The 20,582-nt window shown below is 42.6% G+C and overlaps 1 protein-coding gene across 1 annotated transcript; it reads right to left on the bottom strand.

The window, feature by feature from the left end:
• Positions 1–159: 159 nt before the first annotated feature.
• Positions 160–20,319, bottom strand: TMEM179 (transmembrane protein 179). The gene is made up of 4 exons (XM_005506052.3): positions 19,851–20,319; positions 15,596–15,733; positions 14,028–14,106; positions 160–11,045 (listed from the first exon to the last, which is right to left on the bottom strand). Exons 1-4 carry the CDS (start codon positions 20,150–20,152, stop codon positions 10,866–10,868), a joined length of 699 nt encoding a protein of 232 aa, XP_005506109.2. The 5' UTR covers positions 20,153–20,319; the 3' UTR covers positions 160–10,865.
• Between the last annotated feature and the right edge of the window lie 263 nt (positions 20,320–20,582).

Below are 20,582 nucleotides of genomic sequence, written 5' to 3'. Positions count from 1 at the left end.
GGTTCACGCAGTTTAAGATGGTTGGCCATATTGTTGACCGTACAAGCTGCGGCATGGAGATGCTGAGGAATGACTATGTGAACTAGGATGCTAACAGACTTTGTGAACTATTTTAAAATTTAAACTTAAATTCACTTTCAAAAAACAGGCACAGAAATATGGACTTTTCAAATAATTTATTTGTATATATCACCAAATCATAAAAAGCCAATGCACTGTCCAGCAAAAAGCATCAATATATAAAACACATTAACTCATTATCAGTAACACTAGAATGTATCACTTATACTGAACCCAGTCCAGCTCCTACTTAAGCCAAAGGAAACTTTGTCAGTGACTCCATTAGCAGAAGGACTGGACTCAGAAGTTTTATTTGCTAGATGTTTACAAAGGGCTATATTAAAATGCTAGTAAAAAGCTTCCCTTTTGAGACTGTATCAAAACAATAATAAACCTCACTCCAATTCTGTTTCTGTCAAATTCATGCAATTAAAGCTCCAAATCAGCAGTCATTACACTGCAGAAGAGCATACAAATCAAGAGAGATAATATTCAAAACAGACCAGGCTCTGACCTCAGCTTGTGTGGACTTGTATGGCTCCAGCATGACTCACAAAGCTTAAGCTATATACACCAGCAAAGGATCTGTCCCTCTACTGCTTTGAACAGTTAGACAAGTTATGAAAAAGTGTTCAGTTTTGTCCCCTAATACCCATAATGCAGGGACCTTTTTAGCAGCATAACACAATGGTTAGTCTAGATTCGTATAAAGCTTTTTCCACATGGCTGTAAGAAGAAACAGTATCTCACAAATGCATGAGTCACAGGGCATACGTTTCAGAGAGGCTTAAATGCTTTCAGGCATTCATAAGCAAGAAAGATCAGTTTCAGATCTTTGCAGGTTGTACCACACACACACACAAATGAAACCTTTTAAAACTATGGGTGTTAATGAGCTCTTTTCATAAAGTGGCAAGTCTACAGAGATTTGGGAATGGTCTTTCCTTCCCCACACAAGCCACGAGCTGCACAGGGCAAGGGGCCAGCTGTAGAGTATCTGGATCTGCCAAGGTGGAAGGAAGAGGTTTCCAAAGCAGCCCCTCCAAACCCACTGGCAATGCCAGCACCTTTACACCAGATATCTGTACAGCTGACACAGGTTGCTCTCTACAGAAGCTGAATTTCAGCAAACACATACTTCAGGGTGGTGTTCTTCAGTTCGTGAAGCCACCTGAGCAGGCTGGGGCTGAGCGTGCCAAGCAAAGGCTGAAATTGGTGTCAGTGATGCTGCTGCAGACAGTGCCATGCTGGATCCCTCCCATTGCAGCCTGGAAGCCGAAATCCCTCATAGGAAATGCAATAACACTTCTCCTCACTACTTATTCCTGTTCTGATTTGTGGAACTCTCCTGTCCCCCTCAGCAGTCCCTGTGCCCCACAGGAAGAGATGTGACAAGTAACACCTGATCAGCCTGATGGAGATTAAACCATCTGTGAAATTTGCAGGAATGTTTTTGGAGATGAAAGTATCCAGGGGACGGAGATTTCAGTGAAACAGTTGGGTTTTGTTGCTTTGGTTTGGGTTTTTTTGTTTATAAACCTTCCCAAACCTCCTAGCAGTTTACAAAATATATTGATTTATCACTTGTGCAGCTTGGGCTGAAAAATATCAATAGTTTTATTGAGAGAGTATTTGACCAGATTTACTCTGATGCCACCAGTCTGCACTGGCTGTGGACCACAACACAATGGTCCTCCCCCTGGAAGGATGCTCTTCTGTACAGAACTTCTTGGCATCATTTAGCAAAAGGACTACTTGCAACTCTGGAAGACTGTGCTTTGATATGGAGACTGTTAGCGCCTTTTGAAGTCAAATGTTGAACCCTGTTTTGACAATGCTGGTTAGAACTATTGCAGCAGCCTAGAAAGTGGAAAGGGTGAACTGATGAAAACAAGATCCAGTGTGTAGCAGAAGATGTGCTATATTTCAGACACAAAATATTAGACTTTGCAGTGTTAACAGGGAAAATTAATTTCATCTGCTGCAGGAGTGAGCAGGTCAAGAGTTATGGACTGTGTTATGTAGGTTACCATGACAGACGATTTTCAAACATTCCCCTGCCTTAAAATCTCTGGTTTAACATAGCACTCATCTAACTCCACCAGGTTCCTCAATGGGTTGCTGGCACCAGTCTTGAGAACCTCCTAGAGCAACATGTCACCTGAATCAGGCCTGGCTTATGTAAAGGGAAGGGTTTGACGTCATACCCCACAGAGCCCCAAGTGAGAATAGGGAAAATCACCAACACTAACGCTTGTACTTATTTTTTGACAAAAACTAAAGTTTGCCACAGGAGCTGCAACTTTTCTCACATTCATAAATACTCTTCAGAACCTGCATACAACCAGGAGTTAAACTTGCCAAAATCTTGGGGAGAAATGAGGGGGAAATAAGGAGCAGATAATGAGTAGTTTTGTCACAGGACTGTTTACTCACTTGTGTGAGAAATCACCCAAGACATCAACAGTAATAATGAATCTTCATTCCCACCCCCTAACAGGTTGTCTCAACCCTCTCTTTACAACATAATCAAGAGGAAAGGGAGAACAAAAACTCCTCAAATTTGGTTTCCACCAGATACAAATAATTCAAGCTATTTCAGTGAGCAGCTCTTGCTGCCAAGTACTTGATCTCCGTGATAAACACCAGAACCACCAGGCCAAAAGTTGTTATCTAGGAATTTCAAGCCAAGTAGCAGAGCTCAAACAGGAGTATTTGAGTGTGATCCAAGATAACACCATGGTGGAAGCATTTGCTCTGGAGATGGAGGCTTGCGCCTCCCAAGAAAAAGGAGGAGATGAAACCTATGCCTCACAGTTACCTGCCAGTGGGGAGGACTGGGGAAGGATCATAACAGGCATTTTGACAAGTAGCTCATTTCTTTCTCCCACACCTGTGAAATGTAAATTTTCAGTCAACATATAAGTTTCCACATCTAAGAAATCACCGCTACTGGCTTTTTGTTTTGGTGAGGAAAAAAAAAAAAAAGAAACAAAACAAAACAAAATAAAATCATTATTCACCAATCAAAAGGACTATTCACACAGTCTTTCTTGGGTGCCTATGCCCATTTTTTTAGGAATAAGGATCTGACAGGAAGCTAATAACCCTTAAATCCTTAATCTTTTGGCCATCTATGACAATGGGATTTAGAGTCTCACATGGATTCAGTTCTTTTGACTGTTGTGTGCAATAACAGTTCAAGCAGTTACAGCAGCTATAAGAGGTAGAAAAGTCTAAGAACTAAGGTGAATACATTCATGTTAAACTGTGTTTGCAATATCAGTTCAACTACACTCTTTGGCATTAACAAAAGAAACTGAAGAGAAAGCATTGCTATGTAAATACTCTTCCAAACAGAATGGAAAGATACTATAAATTACATGCCTTCACTAAAACAAGCAGTACTTGCTATATTTTAATTAAATTGCTGTCTAACATCTCAGAAAAAAATGTCTTCTGAAAGAGTGCAGTTTTGTTTTTCCCTTCTATGTCAGGAGTACGTCAAAGTGCTGTCTCCTATGCAGTTGTTAGATTCATAAATTATGGAGCGGAAATTTGTCACTTCAAAAAAATTTAAAAATATCTTATGTGTGTATTTGTGCATAATAAAATACAGCTCAGGTTAAGTTTCCTCTTTCTTATGAAGGACAAAAATAGAAACATGCACTTCAAGACATTAGGACCATGAACAGAAATAATTCTAAAACAATTTCAGTGCTCATGAGCCTATCTGAGCATTTTCTCACTGCATGCTGGTGTGGAAACTAGCTGGGCAAAACCTGTCTCTCTTCCCAGGTCACCTAAGCATAAGGAAAGGGTGTTTGTAGACTCCAAAGCCTGCATACTAGTGAGCTAAAAATGCCTTTTTCCAACAGCAAAGGAAATGGTTTGAGACACAAATTTAGAATCTGGATATGGACAGGTTTCCCATTAGCTCAAGGATGTTCACACCCATGCCTCTGACTTAGAAGACAAGACAAAAGTTTTGTCAAAAGCCAGATTGGTTTGTCACAAAGTACTGTAAGTCTTGTCAGTATGAATGCCTGGGTTTTCGTCAAATTTATCATTTGAATAGTAAAAGTGATTTTAAATGCAATAGGTTTGAGGTGTTGGGCTTTGGAGAAGTGAGACAATAAAAGCTACATTCACACAAACACCATGTTTGTATGTACTTTCCAGCGCTGAACACTGTGCAGCTGGCACCATTCTGAATTTGCACATTCGATATTGCATTTTCTGAGACCCATCACCCAGATCACTGTGTGATTTGAGGTTGTGTAGAAACCCTGTTTCCACATAAAGCCAATACCATGGCCTGTGGCACACATTTCCCTAGCAAGGGGACCCCACATTCTGCACCCAGATCAGCCTGAAGAGACTCCTATGCACATCCCTCATTTCTCAGGAGATGGTCTCCAACCACCAACCTAAGGGCTAAGCTGCATGAGATGCAAACAACTGAGCTTAGACCAATATGCAACAAAAACTAAAAGATTCTGGAGAACAAATGAAGGTGAAGCATCGTTTCATATCTCACTGATGAGACCCTTCAGGTCTCCAGGAGAATAGTGAGTGTCATCTCTCAACCAGTCTTGTATTTCACATGCAACAACCGTTGCACCAAGAAACCCCAAAGGCCTCAAACCAGAAATCAGTTCGTCCAGTCTAGCCCTCCATTTCAGAAAATAACACAACCTAGGGCATTCTAACCTCCTATTTACAGTGGGGATTTAGAAGAAACTGGGCAAGTGCACGTGTTTTCTTAAGGTGAGTTTTCAGGTTACTTTAAATACAGAGGGTTAGATTGTTTGCCATACTCAGGCACTATGAATCAGCTTAGCCCTTTTGTCCCTTAAGAACTGCACACTAACTTGCCACACTAAAGATCTGCCTGAGTTTCTTCAACCATTAAGACCAATAAGTTTTCAAATTAATTCTTCCATCTAAACTCCTGCTACTAAATAACTGTGTTATAAATACATGGGTTTTTTCCCCTTTGACACCTTATCTTTTCTAACAGCAAAAAAATTACTATTTACAAAAAGACATGCTGGCTGTTTTGAGACAGAATATTTTGCTGTGTTGCAGAAGAGTACGGTTTGGCAAACAAAGGATTGACAGTCCTATCAAAACATGTTCTGTTTGTCACCTGCAAGTCTGTATTTTAAATGAATTAATAACAGCACCATGGTCACTGATCATTTAGGAGTCCATGATGCAGAATTCCTCCATCAGGGCAAAAGTACCTCTTGCTCATGCAATATAACTGTAAGATACGCGCTTCTGTTCCTCACAGCTCTGTTTACATCCTGAGTAATCACAGTATGTTTGGGATTGGAAGGGACCTCAAAAGATCATCTAGTCCAATACCCCTGCTGGAGCAGGAACGCCTAGGTGAGGTCGCACAGGAACATGTCCAGGCGGGTTTTTAATGTCTCCAGAGAAGGAGACTCCACAACCTCCCTGGGCAGCCTGTTCCAGTGTCTGTCACCCTCACTGAGAAGAAGTTTTTTCTCAAATTTAAGTGGAACCTCTTGTGTTCCAGCTTGATCCCATTACCCCTTGTCCTATCATTGTTGGCCACCGAGAAGAGCCTGGCTCCATCCTCATGGCACTCACCCTTTATATATTTATAAACATTAATGAGGTCCCCCCTTAGTCTCCTCTTCTCCAAACTAAAGAGCCCCAGCTCCCTCAGCCTTTCTTCATAAGGGAGGTGCTCCACTCCCTTAATCATCTTGGTTGCCCTACGCTGGACCCTCTCCAGCAGTTCCCTGTCCTTCTTGAACTGAGGGGCCCAGAACTGGACACAATATTCCAGATGTGGTCTCACCAGGGCGGAGTAGAGGGGAAGGAGAACCTCTCTCGATCTACTAGCCACTCCCCTTCTAATACACCCCAGGATGCCATTGGCCTTCCTGGCCACAAGGGCACAGTGCTGGCTCATGGTCATCCTGTTGTCCACCAGGACCCCCAGGTCCCTTTCCCCTACACTGCTCTCTAATATGTAATTTCCCAACCTATACTGGAACCTGGGGTTGTTCCTGCCCAGATGCAGGACTCTACACTTTCCCTTGTTAAATTTCATTAGGTTATTCCCCGCCCAACTCTCCAGCCTGTCCAGGTCCCGCTGGATGGCAGCACAGCCTTCTGGTGTGTCAGCCACACCTCCCAGCTTAGTTTAACATTTAACATAGTTTAAATCTACAGTGCTTTGAGGTGGCCAGGGAACACCTTGAAGGGAAATGTGACTCTCTGTTCCTAACAGAATTAAAGCAAGCTAACATCAGGACAGGATAGGGGAGAGGTTAAAACATCTGCAAAGTCCCATTAGAAACTCATCTCAGCCCTTCAGAAGTCGTGCACTGGCCAGTGCTTTCCTACTCCACTCACACCACATCCACCTCTGAGAAACATACATAACCTATGTATCATTGCACAGATCCCACTACTAAGTAAGAAAAAGGCAGTGTAGAAACCTAAGGCAACCTAACAACTTCTTCAACCTAAGCTGCCTGTTAAGAGAAGAGCTGATATCTGTATCACAAAAGAGCAGTGGAATTATTTCTGGCATGTATCTGTGTAAATTGTATATACACACATATACCACCTCCATGACACTGAATGCTTTCATGACAAGGTCTGTATACCCAAGCGTTCATCAATGGTTATTATAAAAAGCAGTTTTCTAAGAGACCGTAAAAATATTGCAATAGCACACATCCATCTTTCAGTTTTTAAAGCAAATCATCATGCGATTCCTACTGAAAGATCACAGCTGAAAGATGCCTCATGAATTAGTGGGATAAGACGTTATGGGCATTTGTGCCCCCATGAGAAAGTTCTATTCAAGAAAGTGGCTTCAATTGTTTCTCTGTTATAAAAATAATAACAAACAGCATTGATCTAAAAGCTCAAAGAACCCTTGTTAGCTCGGATTTTTCTAATCCTCTGTAGACTGCTGGCAGGGAATTGGCAGGGAAATTAACCACAGATGGTAGCCAGGACATGGGGAATATATTCAATAAAACAAAATAATTGTATGGCAACACCCTGGTGCCTCAGAAAGCAAGATCCAGTTGCATTCAACCAAGTAAGGCTCTCCCTGTTTTACCAGCAACTTTCACAGGCCAAAACAAGGACCTTTTGACAGTGGTTTTAGTATCACAGGGAACATGGTTACTAAACAACTGCATCCCACTTTCTCCACCAGAATGGCTCACAGCTTTGCAATGGGCAGCAGCAAAAGGGGCTGCATGGGCAAAGGCCACAGAGCTTTTTCCCTTTCCAGAATGTGACAATAAATAAGTACAAGTATAAATACCACACAGGGTTCCAGCTCCTTGAATATACCTCTTCCTAAAGTGTTCCCAGAGGCCTGCTTTTGAAGATGGCAGATTAAAAAGGCATTGAAATACCACAGGAGTGCAATATTTGACTCAGAGCAACTGCAACTTTTACTGAATCCACACTCTGCACTGGTTGGCAATGGATGACTAAAAGCAGTGGTCATAAATGTGCAAAAGATACACCTGTGAGAGTATAGATATGTAGGTATGTATGTGTGTATAAATAATACTGCTATTCTAACACATTTTCACCCTGGCATCACCAGGTTTTCCTGAGTGTCCAAGCCTTAGGAGAAGTGGTTGCAGAAGCTAAATGTAAACAAAAAAAAGCCTAAGCACATCCAATAACTGGACATTGCATGATACCCTTTCCACCTTTAAGTCAACTGGAGAGCTTGTCACTAAATGCTCTGCCTTCTCACCTGCCCAGGGGCTTCCTTCAAAATCAGCTTTGCTTTTAAGCATCGTTAACGCTTGCAAGCTGTGCACCAGCCTCATACCACCTGGACAAGTGAGGGGAGCTGGGGAAAAGAGACTGTGATGCACGTAGAACTGAGAGAAGAGCCTCAGTCTCTTTTCAGTTTACATGTCAACTCCAACAGCCAAGATGCTTCCAACTCATGGGCACTGAAATGCAGCTGTGGTTGGAAGGATTCACCCAGGTAAAGGAATTGGAGAGGCTAAGCTTTGAGACCAAAATTAATAGGTGAGGTTGTACATGTATTTGGGTTGGGCTGGACTTTCCAAAGGCTGAAGTGAGGTATTTCACTTCTATTGACTTTTACTTGGAGGTGGGATCCCAGCTGCCACAGGTGCTTTAAAGATCTCACTTTTTATCTACTGAGTTGCAGAACGATGAAGACAGTGTCAGGGTGACAAATGCTACTGAAAATGCTAACCACAAAAGTCAGTAAGAATAAAAACCCCAAGACCAGTCTTTGTTGCTTCTTATGGAAGTGGAAAGGAGAAAAAGACCCCGAGATAGAAGAAAAGAGAGGGAGAAGAGAGCATCAGCTCTCGACAAACTCACCAATGAGCAACATCTTCTTCCTCCTCACAACCAGAAACAAGGCTTGAGCCCTGATATCTCAGAACAAGTATGAGGAGGAGACACATGCCATCTTCTGCTTCCTGTTTCATCAAAATCCCAGGCAAGACTAGGATTGGTGGTCCCAACCCACATATTACTTCAGCCTAAGCCTGATTTGGCACATACATAAAATGTATTATAGAACACAGCAGCATAGTTCCATGTGAGGAGTAAGGCATGCACTGAATTTGTGGGAAGAGACATTACTGCTAAATCCTAAATTCAAAATGAGACTGGAAGGAGAAATGGTTTATTTTCCAGTTGGAGAAACAACTGGGGAAACAGGAAGCAGACCAACTCTCAGGATCCAAGTCCTTCTTCAAGGTATGAAGGGTAAGGTCATGCCCTGGCAAAGTAAGGTCTTACGTACCTGCAAGAGTGTATCTCTTCTTAGACCAAACGAACAAAAAAATGGCATTCTAACAGTCCTGATCTCTGAATTTTAAATAGGTGTTAATTAACTTGATCTCTGATTGCCTATTCAGGAACTCCTCCTCTGATGCCAATTCACAAAAAAGCTACCGCTTTCAAAGGGATTGCATTCCCTTGTGGGAGAAATCATGCTGAAAAAAACAATATCTCTTTACAGACAGCTGTGGCCATCTGGGGCTATAAGCGATGTTCACAGAACCGGCTCACTGCTAACAGTCCATGGAGGGTTTTTTTCCCTAAACCTATGAGAGCAATTTGGCTGTTAATTGTAGTGTTAGGTTTTATTCCCTAAATGCTTACAAACTCAGGGATTTGTTGTGACTTCAAATTCCATTTCAAGGAAGCATTTAAGCAGGTATTTAACTTCAAGTTCCAGACAGTCCCCAGAAGACAACAATAACACTACATGGTTGTGCTCGCCCCAGGCTTGAGCTCTGACAGGGCAGAAGCCTGCTGTCTTCTCTCCCCAACCTCCTTATTTACCAGGCAATATAGATACACATGGTTTGCACTCGTGTTGCAATAATTTGAGTCTCAACTCAAAAACAGCTGCCACTGGAAGTGTCTGTGTGCTCACAAACATTCTTCTTCACCCTAACCTTAACTGCTTGCTTAAGTTTTCTGCTGAATCGAGGTCTGTTGTGCAATTTGTGCCCAGGGACAGCTGCCTAACTGTGGTACAACTTTACTTCTCTGCCTTGCAAATATAACACTCATCACAGTGACTCTCACCAATTATCAGATCTATTTCTCTCAACCATCCACCTTATTTATTGAAACACTGGTCAAGCAAAACCAAACACAACAAAGTCACTAGTGAGCTTTGTGAAAATAAGAGTTCTTCTTCCTTTTCACAGCAAAATTCATCAGCCCTGGAACTCCTGCCAGTGAGTGGGGACAAAGGACCCATTCAACACTGAACTACCTATAAAATACCTCAGTTGTCTGAGCCCCTTGCTGTGTTTATAGATATATAGAGATATCTAAAATGCAAATGTTTGCAGTAATTTTGCATACCCTACATGAAATAAATATCACAAGTAAATTCTAATACTCAAAACTGAATAATATACAATGTTAGGGACCAAGTTACATTTATAAATGCACAAACATTAATACTATCTATTCAGCCTAATTTCTCAGTGTGCAAGCTTCAGCAATTGCTAGATACACTACACTTCAAGATTCATAATAAATGTTGGTCATGCCAAAGTCTAAGAAGAAACAAAACCACAAAAATTCTTCACCATCCTTCTAAATGATACACAGTTTTTGACATATACCATAATAATATAGTGGTTTCATGAAATTCATTAACACTGTCCAATATCAAATATCAAGTTTGGAACACAGGTCTCTAAGTTCTAAATGAACCCAAAATCAGGTCAGGAGCAACAGGTTTGTCAGCATTGCGTCCACACATTGCAAAAGCAGAGACAGCAAGAGCCTGTACCTGGACCAGAGCTGCAATTACCCAGAATAAAGAGAGAACAGAGGCAGCTTAATGGGCAGAATGGAGGAGAGGGAGAAAAGAAGGACTGGACACAGCTCCAGTTACAGCTGTGTTTGTAGAACAGTTTGAAGAAAAAGCCTAGACTCTGTAGCCTAGTCTTGCCAGCATGGTCCTCAAGATTGGTCCCTGTCCCAAAAGACAGTGATAGCATGTAGGAGTTCTGCAAGCAAGAGCAGGTTACAGGTTGTGCCTGCACAGGACAGAAAGTTTGTTGTGCCAGTGGCACTTGGGGCCATTCACTCTCTGTATCCTAATATAAGTATTTCTGCCAACAATTTCTCATGGAGGAAGGGGGTGATTCGCAAGTACATCTCTTTTCAGGAAATAAATATCTCACACACTCAATACCCTGACTCAACTTCAGCTCACACTATGGAATAATAAAATCTACATCCTGCCCTGGCATTTTGCTTACACTTTAGATCATGCCACTTTTTTCATCTTGCAAAGAGGTTCGTGAAGAGGATCTTCCTAGCAACAGCTCCTTCTCATGGATCAGGCTATCTAGCAGGTCCTCCTGTCTGTAGTTGTGATAAACCTTCAGGAAAGCCAGAATGGTAATTCCCAGCCAAGTCAGCCAGGCAGCCCAGAGACCAAACTAGAGAAGAAAAGAAATTACAAAAAAGTCAGCACAGTGTTGTAAAAACAAAGTCAACTGTCCAAGTGAATATTCAAATCTCAGCTTGACCAAAACTCCCAGAGTCATGGCAAATCACAGCCAATGAGGTCCTGGCCCCACTGCTCCTCAACTCTGTCAAGTTATTCTTATCTTAAAAGAAAAAAAATCTCTTTATGTACTAGAAAAACTGAAGCAAAAATATACTAAGTACAATAATGAAAACAAAAAAAATCTGTATAATGCATGTGCATCCATTGAACCTCCCATATCTGACATGCTGGCTGGCCAAAAATTCTTAGGATTATTCCACTTTTGTTACTGTAGAACTGCAATATGTTTTAAGACATTTTCCCAAACTTTCTTCCCAAGTTTTTTGGACCTACCACTACCCCTGGAGAAGTATACATTTTAAGGTATTTCTATTCAAAATATTGTTGAGGAAATGTTCCAAATCAAACTGTTACACTCTGAGGTAACTGGTTGACATTAGCATGAACTTGGACAGAAAGAGAAACTCACTTCAATCCACCCAGGTTCCTAGTAGCTCATTTATATCTGGGAGGAGGTACTTGGGCTTAAAAGCCTCAGATCTGCAATAGGTTCCATGACTAACATATCAGTCGCTCTTGCTTAACTTCATAGAAATAATTACATTTTCATTGGTACAGGTACATGAATGGTGGCTTTCCTGCCTCAGAGGAGGCTCATTTGTAGTAAGACCTTATCGCAGAAATTCCAGTTTAATTCTATGATGCCTTTAGCAAAGAAATATTAATTTAATCCCTGTATTTCAGTTTTGACATACCGCATTTTTAATTAGAAAAATACAACCATTTAAACACTTCCAGACAGTAATATAGCTGCTTACTCTAATAGCCAATTTAGATAAGCAAGGGCCAGCGTTTTTTAAAGGGAGTTTATCTTCCTGTATATCTTCTGTACCTGGAAATTCTGTTTAGTGTTTCTGCACATACTATAATTACCTCAGTTCACCAGTGAAGAATATTTTTGCATTATTCTACAAACCTTGGAAAGAAGAGAGATTAATTTGGCTTTATATGACCATATCTAAAGAATTGGAAGCTTTGCATTTATTTCTTAAACACCACTCCATTAATTAAATATTATAGCAAAGACACTCAGATATCTGCTACTGCTGTGGTCCTCTCAGTATATTTGATATGAAAGAATCTACATGGATTTAGCCAATTTCAGTGAAGCTTCCAAAGCTATTCTGATGCATTGGAAGCATCTGAATGGAAGAAAGCTGAGAGAGACTGTGTGTGTGTGTGTGTTTCTGTGTGTTTGTACACGCACATACACATGTACCAAATACCCAAAGCTGTTATTAAGCTGCATGTTCTTCCCTTCCAGATTTTATATGAAGCCCATATTTGTAATTCTGATATTGTTGGCAATCTTGCTATCTCCATTCAGACCACTGTTTCTCAGTACAGTCTACTGTAGGAAATTATTGCACTCACAAGGAAATGTTTGCTTTAGCTGTTAAGTTGTCTGTCCTTGACTTTTTCTTGCTACTCTTTCAAAGAAATTTGTTTGCCCTCCATAGATAGAGCCACTCTCATGCCTTCATCCAGCTCTGTAAACAACACCCTGGATATCAGAAAACAATGCTGCAGGACTTTGTTCCATGTTTGGCACTTTCTTCAAACAGTCGTAATCAGGATTCACTTTGACACCACTGGGCTCAACTTTTGAAGCCAGACTGTTTTCCTGAAGCTGTTTTGCTCCCAGGATCCCTGTACTTAGCTGTTTGCAGAGCTTGGAGGCTGCACCTTGCAGGTTAGCTCTACCCAGGAACACCTGGAGGGATGTGGATCCGTGTGGGGAGCTGCATCCAACAGCTTGGACTGGTCCTTCTACACTGTGATACGTTAACTGTCCTCCAACTGAAGTGCTATGTGCATGGACCTGAACTTTTTAGGCATGGCTCCCTGTTAGAGAAATATGTTCTCTTGCACATATGTTACAAATTGCCCATAACAAGGTGGACACAGACATCTAGTTCCCATGAACCCAAAGCTATAGACTGGTAACTGGTTTATTTCTGCTACCCTCCCAACAGCTGACAGATTAGGAGCCAATGGTAAAAGCCCCTGCAAAATGCAGCATGGCCTTGGGCTAGTGTCATATGAAGGGGTCACTTTTATGGCATATTTCTGTCCTACATGCAGATATATCCAAGCTCAGTGTTTAGGTGTCAGTGTTGGCAACGAAGACACAAAACATGTTTGTGTCCAAGAAACAAGGTTACCTTCAAGGACGGCCCCAGGCAAACAAAAGCCTCTTCCCATGTGGGACAACATCAGAAACATGTGTATGGGTACATCCTTGCATGGATGGGACCATCCTCCTTGAAGAACTAGTAGTATGTGCCCACATGCACAAGTGCTCAAGTCCCAGTGTTCACAGACTTTAGTTGTTGACTTAGAGCTAGCATATTCAATACAAAGTTCTGACAGCCTCAGAGGTCTAATTCTCAAAGATTCATCAGAAAACAGCTCTATCTAAGTAACAGTAACCTCTGATAATTTTCAGTGGTCTGATATTTACATGGGTTCAGGTAATCTCAGACAAACTAACGAAAGGCAAAGCTAACAGCCCCATGATCAAACATTATTCCCAACAACAGTGAAGAGCTCCAGCACATCAAAATGTTGCAACCTTTACAGAGCACATTCTTTGGAAAAACAACAAATTTTCCATCATGAGTAACAACATCAGTAGCAAAGTCAGGTTTTGACATGTTCACATTCAAAACTATGTTTTGAATTTAAAATGCAAATGTGCCCATTACTATCACCCCGATTCAGTACTTGCTGAAGTCAGTGGAAACATTCCCATTGATTTTAGAGGAATGGTAGTTCAGCTCCAGCAATCCCAGATCAGTGCACAAATGATAAAAGAACTGGAATAGAATCATGACCTGGTCTGACCTACCTGTGCAATAGCAAACTGGTCATAGAAAGCAGAGTTTTCTAAGTTCAGTTCAAGATCTATATCCTGTAATTCTTCACAGCTATCCAAAGGAGGCATTTGGAGGGAAGAAAAGAAAATTATTTCAGAGATTCTGAACAGGCAAACTAAACGTAAAATGAAGCAGCATCTTACATATGTTTCAAAGAGTCACAACAGCAAGTTCTATCAAAAGGTACGTAAGTTATTGAAGTAACCAGGTTGCTTATCAATCTTCTCTAAAACTAGACTAAAAGAGGCATGTAATTACTTTCTTTAAAAAATTGTATAATTATGTAAGTGATAACACTAGTCTTCTGTAACTGTAATTGTAATTGTAATTGTAACTGTAACTGTAACTGTAACTGTAGTCTTCTGAACTGTAATAGTTATTATGAAAACAATATACTTAAAGCCCTCTTCTCCCGCTACCCCCAAGCCTCCCACATACACCTATCTGGCATCACCCCAGCTTGCTGCCCTGAGTGAAAAAAAATGTATGAGCCTCTGTTACCTTTTGACTTCATCAGGAAAAGCCTCAGAAGAAGGGATTGTGTGGGCATTTTTGTTTCGGATGCTCCAGCAAGGAGACGATGCTCTGATGGTAAGATAGAGGCTGCCTACAGATTTTACAAATAACTTGGACTTTTACTGGTGTGAAAAAAATCCCAGGATTTTCAGGTTGTCATTTCTATCTCTCTGCAGCCTCTTCTCTCTCCTTTTCAGTGCTGTCAGTCATCTTGGGTTCTTATCCGAATATTCGATTAGGCATTTTTTGTAATAGAATTTTTAACCGAATATTCGAATAATTCGATTAACCGTTGCAGCCCTAAACAGAACATTTACTATGGCATTTTACAACATATGACAATGTGCAACATAAATGTATGCTTGAAGTAGTACATTTATTCAATATCATATGAAATAAAATGTCAACTTTTTCTGTCTCTTCATTTTTATTAGTTTGATAGGAAAAATCTACCTAAACTAATCATGTTTCTCCTAAGGAGCATGAGCATCATGGGATACAGCAGTCCGTTTTAAGAAGTCGTACATTCTGTGCACTGTAAGAAAATATCAACCATCTGTACTTTCCACTTACAAAGTACCTTCCATTCTTCAGCTCCAGGGCATCCACAGCACCACTATGAGGGCAGCACCTTTATACCAGTTTTTGGATGATGGGTTGATGACAGAGCCAGGACAGCAAGCCAGGAGCCCTGAGTTCCAGTTCCCTGCCCTACTCACAAGACCGCACTCCCCCATTCCGACAGCATTTCCAAATCTAGCTCCTCTTTTGCTTATGATTGTGACTCTTAAAGAGACCATGAAATGCTGTGGAAACTGTACTTTTTTTGTGGGGAACTAAATGCACAAAAAGTTTGATTTGTTGTTTTTATTGCAGATTAAAAAAATCTGGATTTCCACGTAACAAATGCCTTCTTCCCATTGCTCACCTTGCAGGTAATAACTGCAGTTTGTAGCACCACTGTTCATGTGTGCATACATGAGAAATAAAAAAAAAGGAAGAAAATGTATTCTTCAATACTAACCTATTTGGCATGCTTCCTTTTTCAGTAATTGCATCACACCACATGTTAAATCCTACACTCACTATAGTGCTAGCAATAAATGTGATAAACACCACAAAGGCGCTGATCAGCAGATTCAGGAAGGCATAAAAGAAAGAGCTGCAATAAAAGGAAGAAAAATGTAACTCATAAACAACTGAAACACAACATCAGCAGTCTCTCTAAGCAGCATACACTGGGCACAAAGATATCGCTTTCCATTTGAAATACATCTGCTTTAATTAAGAACACCTAATACAATGAAAAACTATGGATTATGATTTTGAGTCACGTTATCTTCATTTGTAGAGTGCCTTTGATTTTGATTTTTTTTTCCCCATAAGAGGATGGGTCTTAAATCACAAATACCAAGTGGCGATTGTTCACATACAGCATGGCTTTCATTAGCTGTAATGATGAAAATTACCATTGTTAAAATAAATGTCATTAGCTCAAATTATGTAGTAACTGGAGCTAAAATTGTTTCATCACTAAAGTGATAATTGGGACAAAAATTGCCTAGGAGAGGGAAACTAAAAATAAAACAATACAGTACTGATAGCTATAATCATTTTAAGCAATATAACACAAGGTACTGCCATCATAGGACACGAATTTCAGTTTTATGAGCAATTTGCAGAGCAGACCAGCTTCTCCAGAGTCTTCTCTGGATTTCTTGTCATTATGTTATTTCTGCAGTTGAATGTCATTTGCCTCAGCTCCATTAAGTCTGCACAACCATAGTCAGCCCCAGGCACCTACTATGTTTGGAATGGTATGGAGTGGGATACTTATAGTGGTCCCATAAGGCCAAGGAATTGTCCACTCATTTTCCAAACTCGCGGCTTAACTTCCCCTCTTAATTCTAGCTAGTGAACACTTTTTAATCTTTGTCTCATTCATCTGACCAAGCCCTTCTCTGCTTGCAATGGCTATTGGTGGCACTTGGAAAGCGTTACTATCTAAAACCTCAATCTCTGCTCTAGTTTGAAGAAACATTGTCAACCCCAGGAGGCAGATCATCTAATTCAGGTTAGATGGCAAGGATGAATGTGATGAACTTCCCATCAATACAACTTTCATTATGCCCATGATGGAAGGAGTCTACTCACCCCAAAGAACAAAAAACCAGTAATTTCTTTTCACTGGTGGCTTATTAAGTGAAAAGCTGATAGACTTTTTGAGTCAGTGTTTGAATCCTGGGAAGTTTTTGTGCTGGTCAGTCCTAATTTGTTCAGATTATGCATGCAGACACATATGTAACCTCAGAAGGACTTCTTTAAAATGAGATGAGGAAACAATTGCCAATGGGGCTAGAATGTTTGTTCCTGGATTGATGTGGTTTTAGAGAGATTATCTAGGTTCTCTCCAAAGTGACAGTCATCCCGCGTCAACACTGGCACACAAATGAAATAAACCACCTTCCAAAAGTGCCTTTACTGTAGTAGGAGCTGGATGCTAGGACACCTGACCTCTACATGATCATTGAGATGAATCCTACTTTTGTCCTTTGGTTTCACTGGACTTGGCAGACCAGATCAGCTCCTCTCTGCTGAGTGCTGGGGTCACCCATATAGCAGAGGGAGCCAGTATGAACACACTGTGGCTTTGCATGGCCACTGGCCCTAACCTGATTTCACACACCTTGCCTGGATTTCATCCCAGGTGTCACTAAAGCCGTATCTACTCTGTGCACCTCAGCGGGGTATGCTGGCCTCAGAGGCAGAAATGACTTGAGCTGTCCACTGAATAAAAACAGAGCTGACACTAGAATTAGTTAACAGCTCTAGAAAAGGAACAGTTTGCAGGAGTATTCAGTGGGTCATTAACAGCCCAGGACCTTGAGTCCTCTCTCTGCTTCCTACCCTGCAGCACAATTGGGGCCAACATCCAGAAATGGAGTTTGCACCAGCAGGGCAGGGCTCAGAATTGCACTTGATATGCACCAGGCAGTCAGTAACCATCGCTGTGTGCTGATGGTTCCTCAAACCAGGACATCCTGCTAGAGAACTGTGCTGATCTGGTTCTCTACCTCATCTATTTTTCTCCTTAGGCTACACATTCCAGATAAAGTAAATGCCCTGTAGCTGTAAATGCTTACACTTGGAAGTAATTTTGCAATCCTATTAGTGAAGTATCTGAGTTGTACCTCAACCTTTCAGCTGAGTTGACTAGTCCTAGGCCCAGAGTGTGGCTGGCAGCCAGCACTTGCTTTTCCTACTCCTGCGGTAACTCAAGCTCAGTCTGTCCCTCAGGCAAGGGGTGCTGAGACCCTGTTGAGAAGGACTTTTAGCAGTCCTGATTATCTGACAGCAATCATTCAAAGCCATTGCACATGAAGTCTGGCCATCTTCCTAGGATGCACAGGCTGCTAATCCTGACTGCCTCAGGTCAACTTATTCTAGAACTGGCCCAGCAGCAATGATCACGTTCAAATGGATCAGCATTGATGTTGTTCTGGTCCTTCCTCAATTACCTCTAACCAGAAATCACAATTATCTTTTATGGTGAGGAGCTCACACTCATCTCTCCATCCAAACAGGCCTGTTTTCACGCCTATTTGAAGCATTAACGAATGACTGTCTAAAATCAGAACAGGATGTGTCCTGACTGCTTTTCAGACAGACAGTGGCAGATCTGGCACAGGACAGACCTTCCTTCTTATTACAAAACTGCTGGTTTCAAGCATCTTCACTCTCATCCTGTTTAAACCCTCTGTGATTCTCAATGGCTACTCCATCATACCAGTTTGCTCCATCTTTGCTTCCCATCACCCCACAGCCTTGTGCCTCCTTTCTTTCATGGAACAATTGTGATCAACAATTGTGATCAACTGCTAACGCTCAGCCCAAAGAAGCCTAAAAGAAACTTCTAAAGGGACCATTTTTAGGTGCCTGCCCAAGAGTTTTGAACTAAATAGCCACATTTGGGAACAGGCCAAATATCTGATCCAAATTTTACTATTACAAGGTTTTTTCTAATGGTTTCTTCCAAAAGTTAACTAGTTCTGAACTGCAAAACTGAAAAAAGCATCTGAATTCAACTAACCCTCTATAGGTATCTGATCACCCAAGGAAGATGAATTCAAATGTATTAAGTCCATGACTATACTTAAATATTGTAAGGTACATTTTAATATGGAAATAAGTTTCTGGTCTATACTTACTATAGCATGCTGCAGCATTAGGCAGCCTGAGAGTGCTTGAAAGGTGTCAGAGAGACAACACTGCTAACTGGTCCCCAATATTACCAACATCAGTCTGTCTAAAAGCCCAGATGGGCATAACAGCCACTGACCCAAGAAACCTCCAATCCAAATAGACCTGGACACCAGTGATTTATCCTTGACATGGTCCCTAAACCATGGGAAAATGGCTTTCCTAGTCTAGACAGCCACCAGTGTGTGTTCCTGCATTCCCACCTCTGTGCAGATGGATGCTTGGAGGACTCTGGTCCTGTAGCACCCACAGACTGGGTTACCTGTGCCAGGTGCTCTAACCAGGGTGGCAGAACAAGACCCAAGAGAGACAAGCACAAAGCACAGTTCTCCAGAGCTGCTGCCTGGACCACCAAGCCTCTCGTTATACCTGCTGTGGTCTGATGGCCCTTGGTTTGTCTGAGCACAGTAACCAGCTGCCAGTGCAACCCTGAGGCTGCTGCAGGGAGCACTCAGCATTGCTCTCATGTCGTAACCAAGCAATAGTTGTTCTCTGCAATAGTTGCCATGTCCACCACAAAAGCAAGATAAAAATAGAGGGGGACGACCAATTGCTCCCTTCTGCCCCTGTCATGCACAAACACGTTGTTTCAAGATTTTTCATGCACTTGGTGTACATATGGGGAAGGCCTGCCTTTGCAGAGACATGTAGTGGAACGATGGTCAGGAGACACCTGTGAGCCCCAGCCTCAAGCATCATCCCACAGCTCCCAGCACCCTCCATGCCCACCACACCTGAGCTGGCCAGATGCTGCTCCCAGACAGGCAAAGGGCAGCAGGCACATAGCAGTGCATCTGGCCTCCCATCTCAAACCCCTGCAGGGGGGGTATGCACTGGAGAGGGCCCTGGACACAGGTGTACGTGGTGTGTGTGCATACAGACACAGGCAATACACAGCCTCACCCCAAACCCCTCTAGGGAGCAGGATGGTCTGGATTGTGCAAAACCCAGGCTGCTCCCACTTGCCCCAGACTGCAGGAGGGGTGGGCACCCCCTGACTTCCCCGGGTGGGTACTTACTCCTCGTGCCCTTTGCAGAGGAAGAAGAGGGTCCTCCAGGCCTGCACTGTGGCCAGCAGCAGGGAGAGGAGCCCGGTGAAGATGCTGAAGCGGCAGGCGGCCTCGGGCCCCCACTCCTGCACGGTGAAGCGCTGCCTCTCCACCGTCAGGTTGGCATTGAGCCACATGCCCTCGGTGAAGAGCAGGCACCGGCCGTGGAAGTCGTTGCCATTCTCAGAGAGAGGTACCACCACGATGAAGCTGAAGAGGAAGGCCAGGAAGTAGCAGATGCACTGAGCGAAGAGGAAATTGCTGAGCGCCATGTCCGCGGCTCTGCGCAGGCAGAGGGAGGGATGGAGGGAGGGAGGGATGGAGAAGGGAGGGATGCGGGAGGGAGGGATGCGGGGCGGGAGGAGGGGGCGGGTGGGGGGATGAAGGGAGGAAGCCCGCAGCAGCAGGGGGTGGGGAGGGAGGATGCGCAGTGCAATGCAGTGCAATGCAATGCAATGCAATGCCTCCTCCGGGTACCGCAGCTGCCTTTCCCGCCGCTGGACCTGCCCCACTGATGGCTTCAGGGCTTGCGGGGGAGGAGGGTGGGGAGTGGAGAGAAAGAGCTGTCACAAGGGATCCTTCTTCTTCGGGGAAAACTGGCCACTGATGCACCCTGGTGCCCAAGGGGTTAAATCAATCTTTGCCTGCCCAGCAGAGCTGGGTACCACCCTCAGGCGGGTAACCCCCCTAATGACCTAGGTC

Source organism: Columba livia, chromosome 5, assembly GCF_036013475.1.
Source record: "Columba livia isolate bColLiv1 breed racing homer chromosome 5, bColLiv1.pat.W.v2, whole genome shotgun sequence".
Lineage (NCBI taxonomy): Eukaryota > Metazoa > Chordata > Aves > Columbiformes > Columbidae > Columba > Columba livia.
This window is presented reverse-complemented; position numbering and strand designations above follow the sequence as displayed.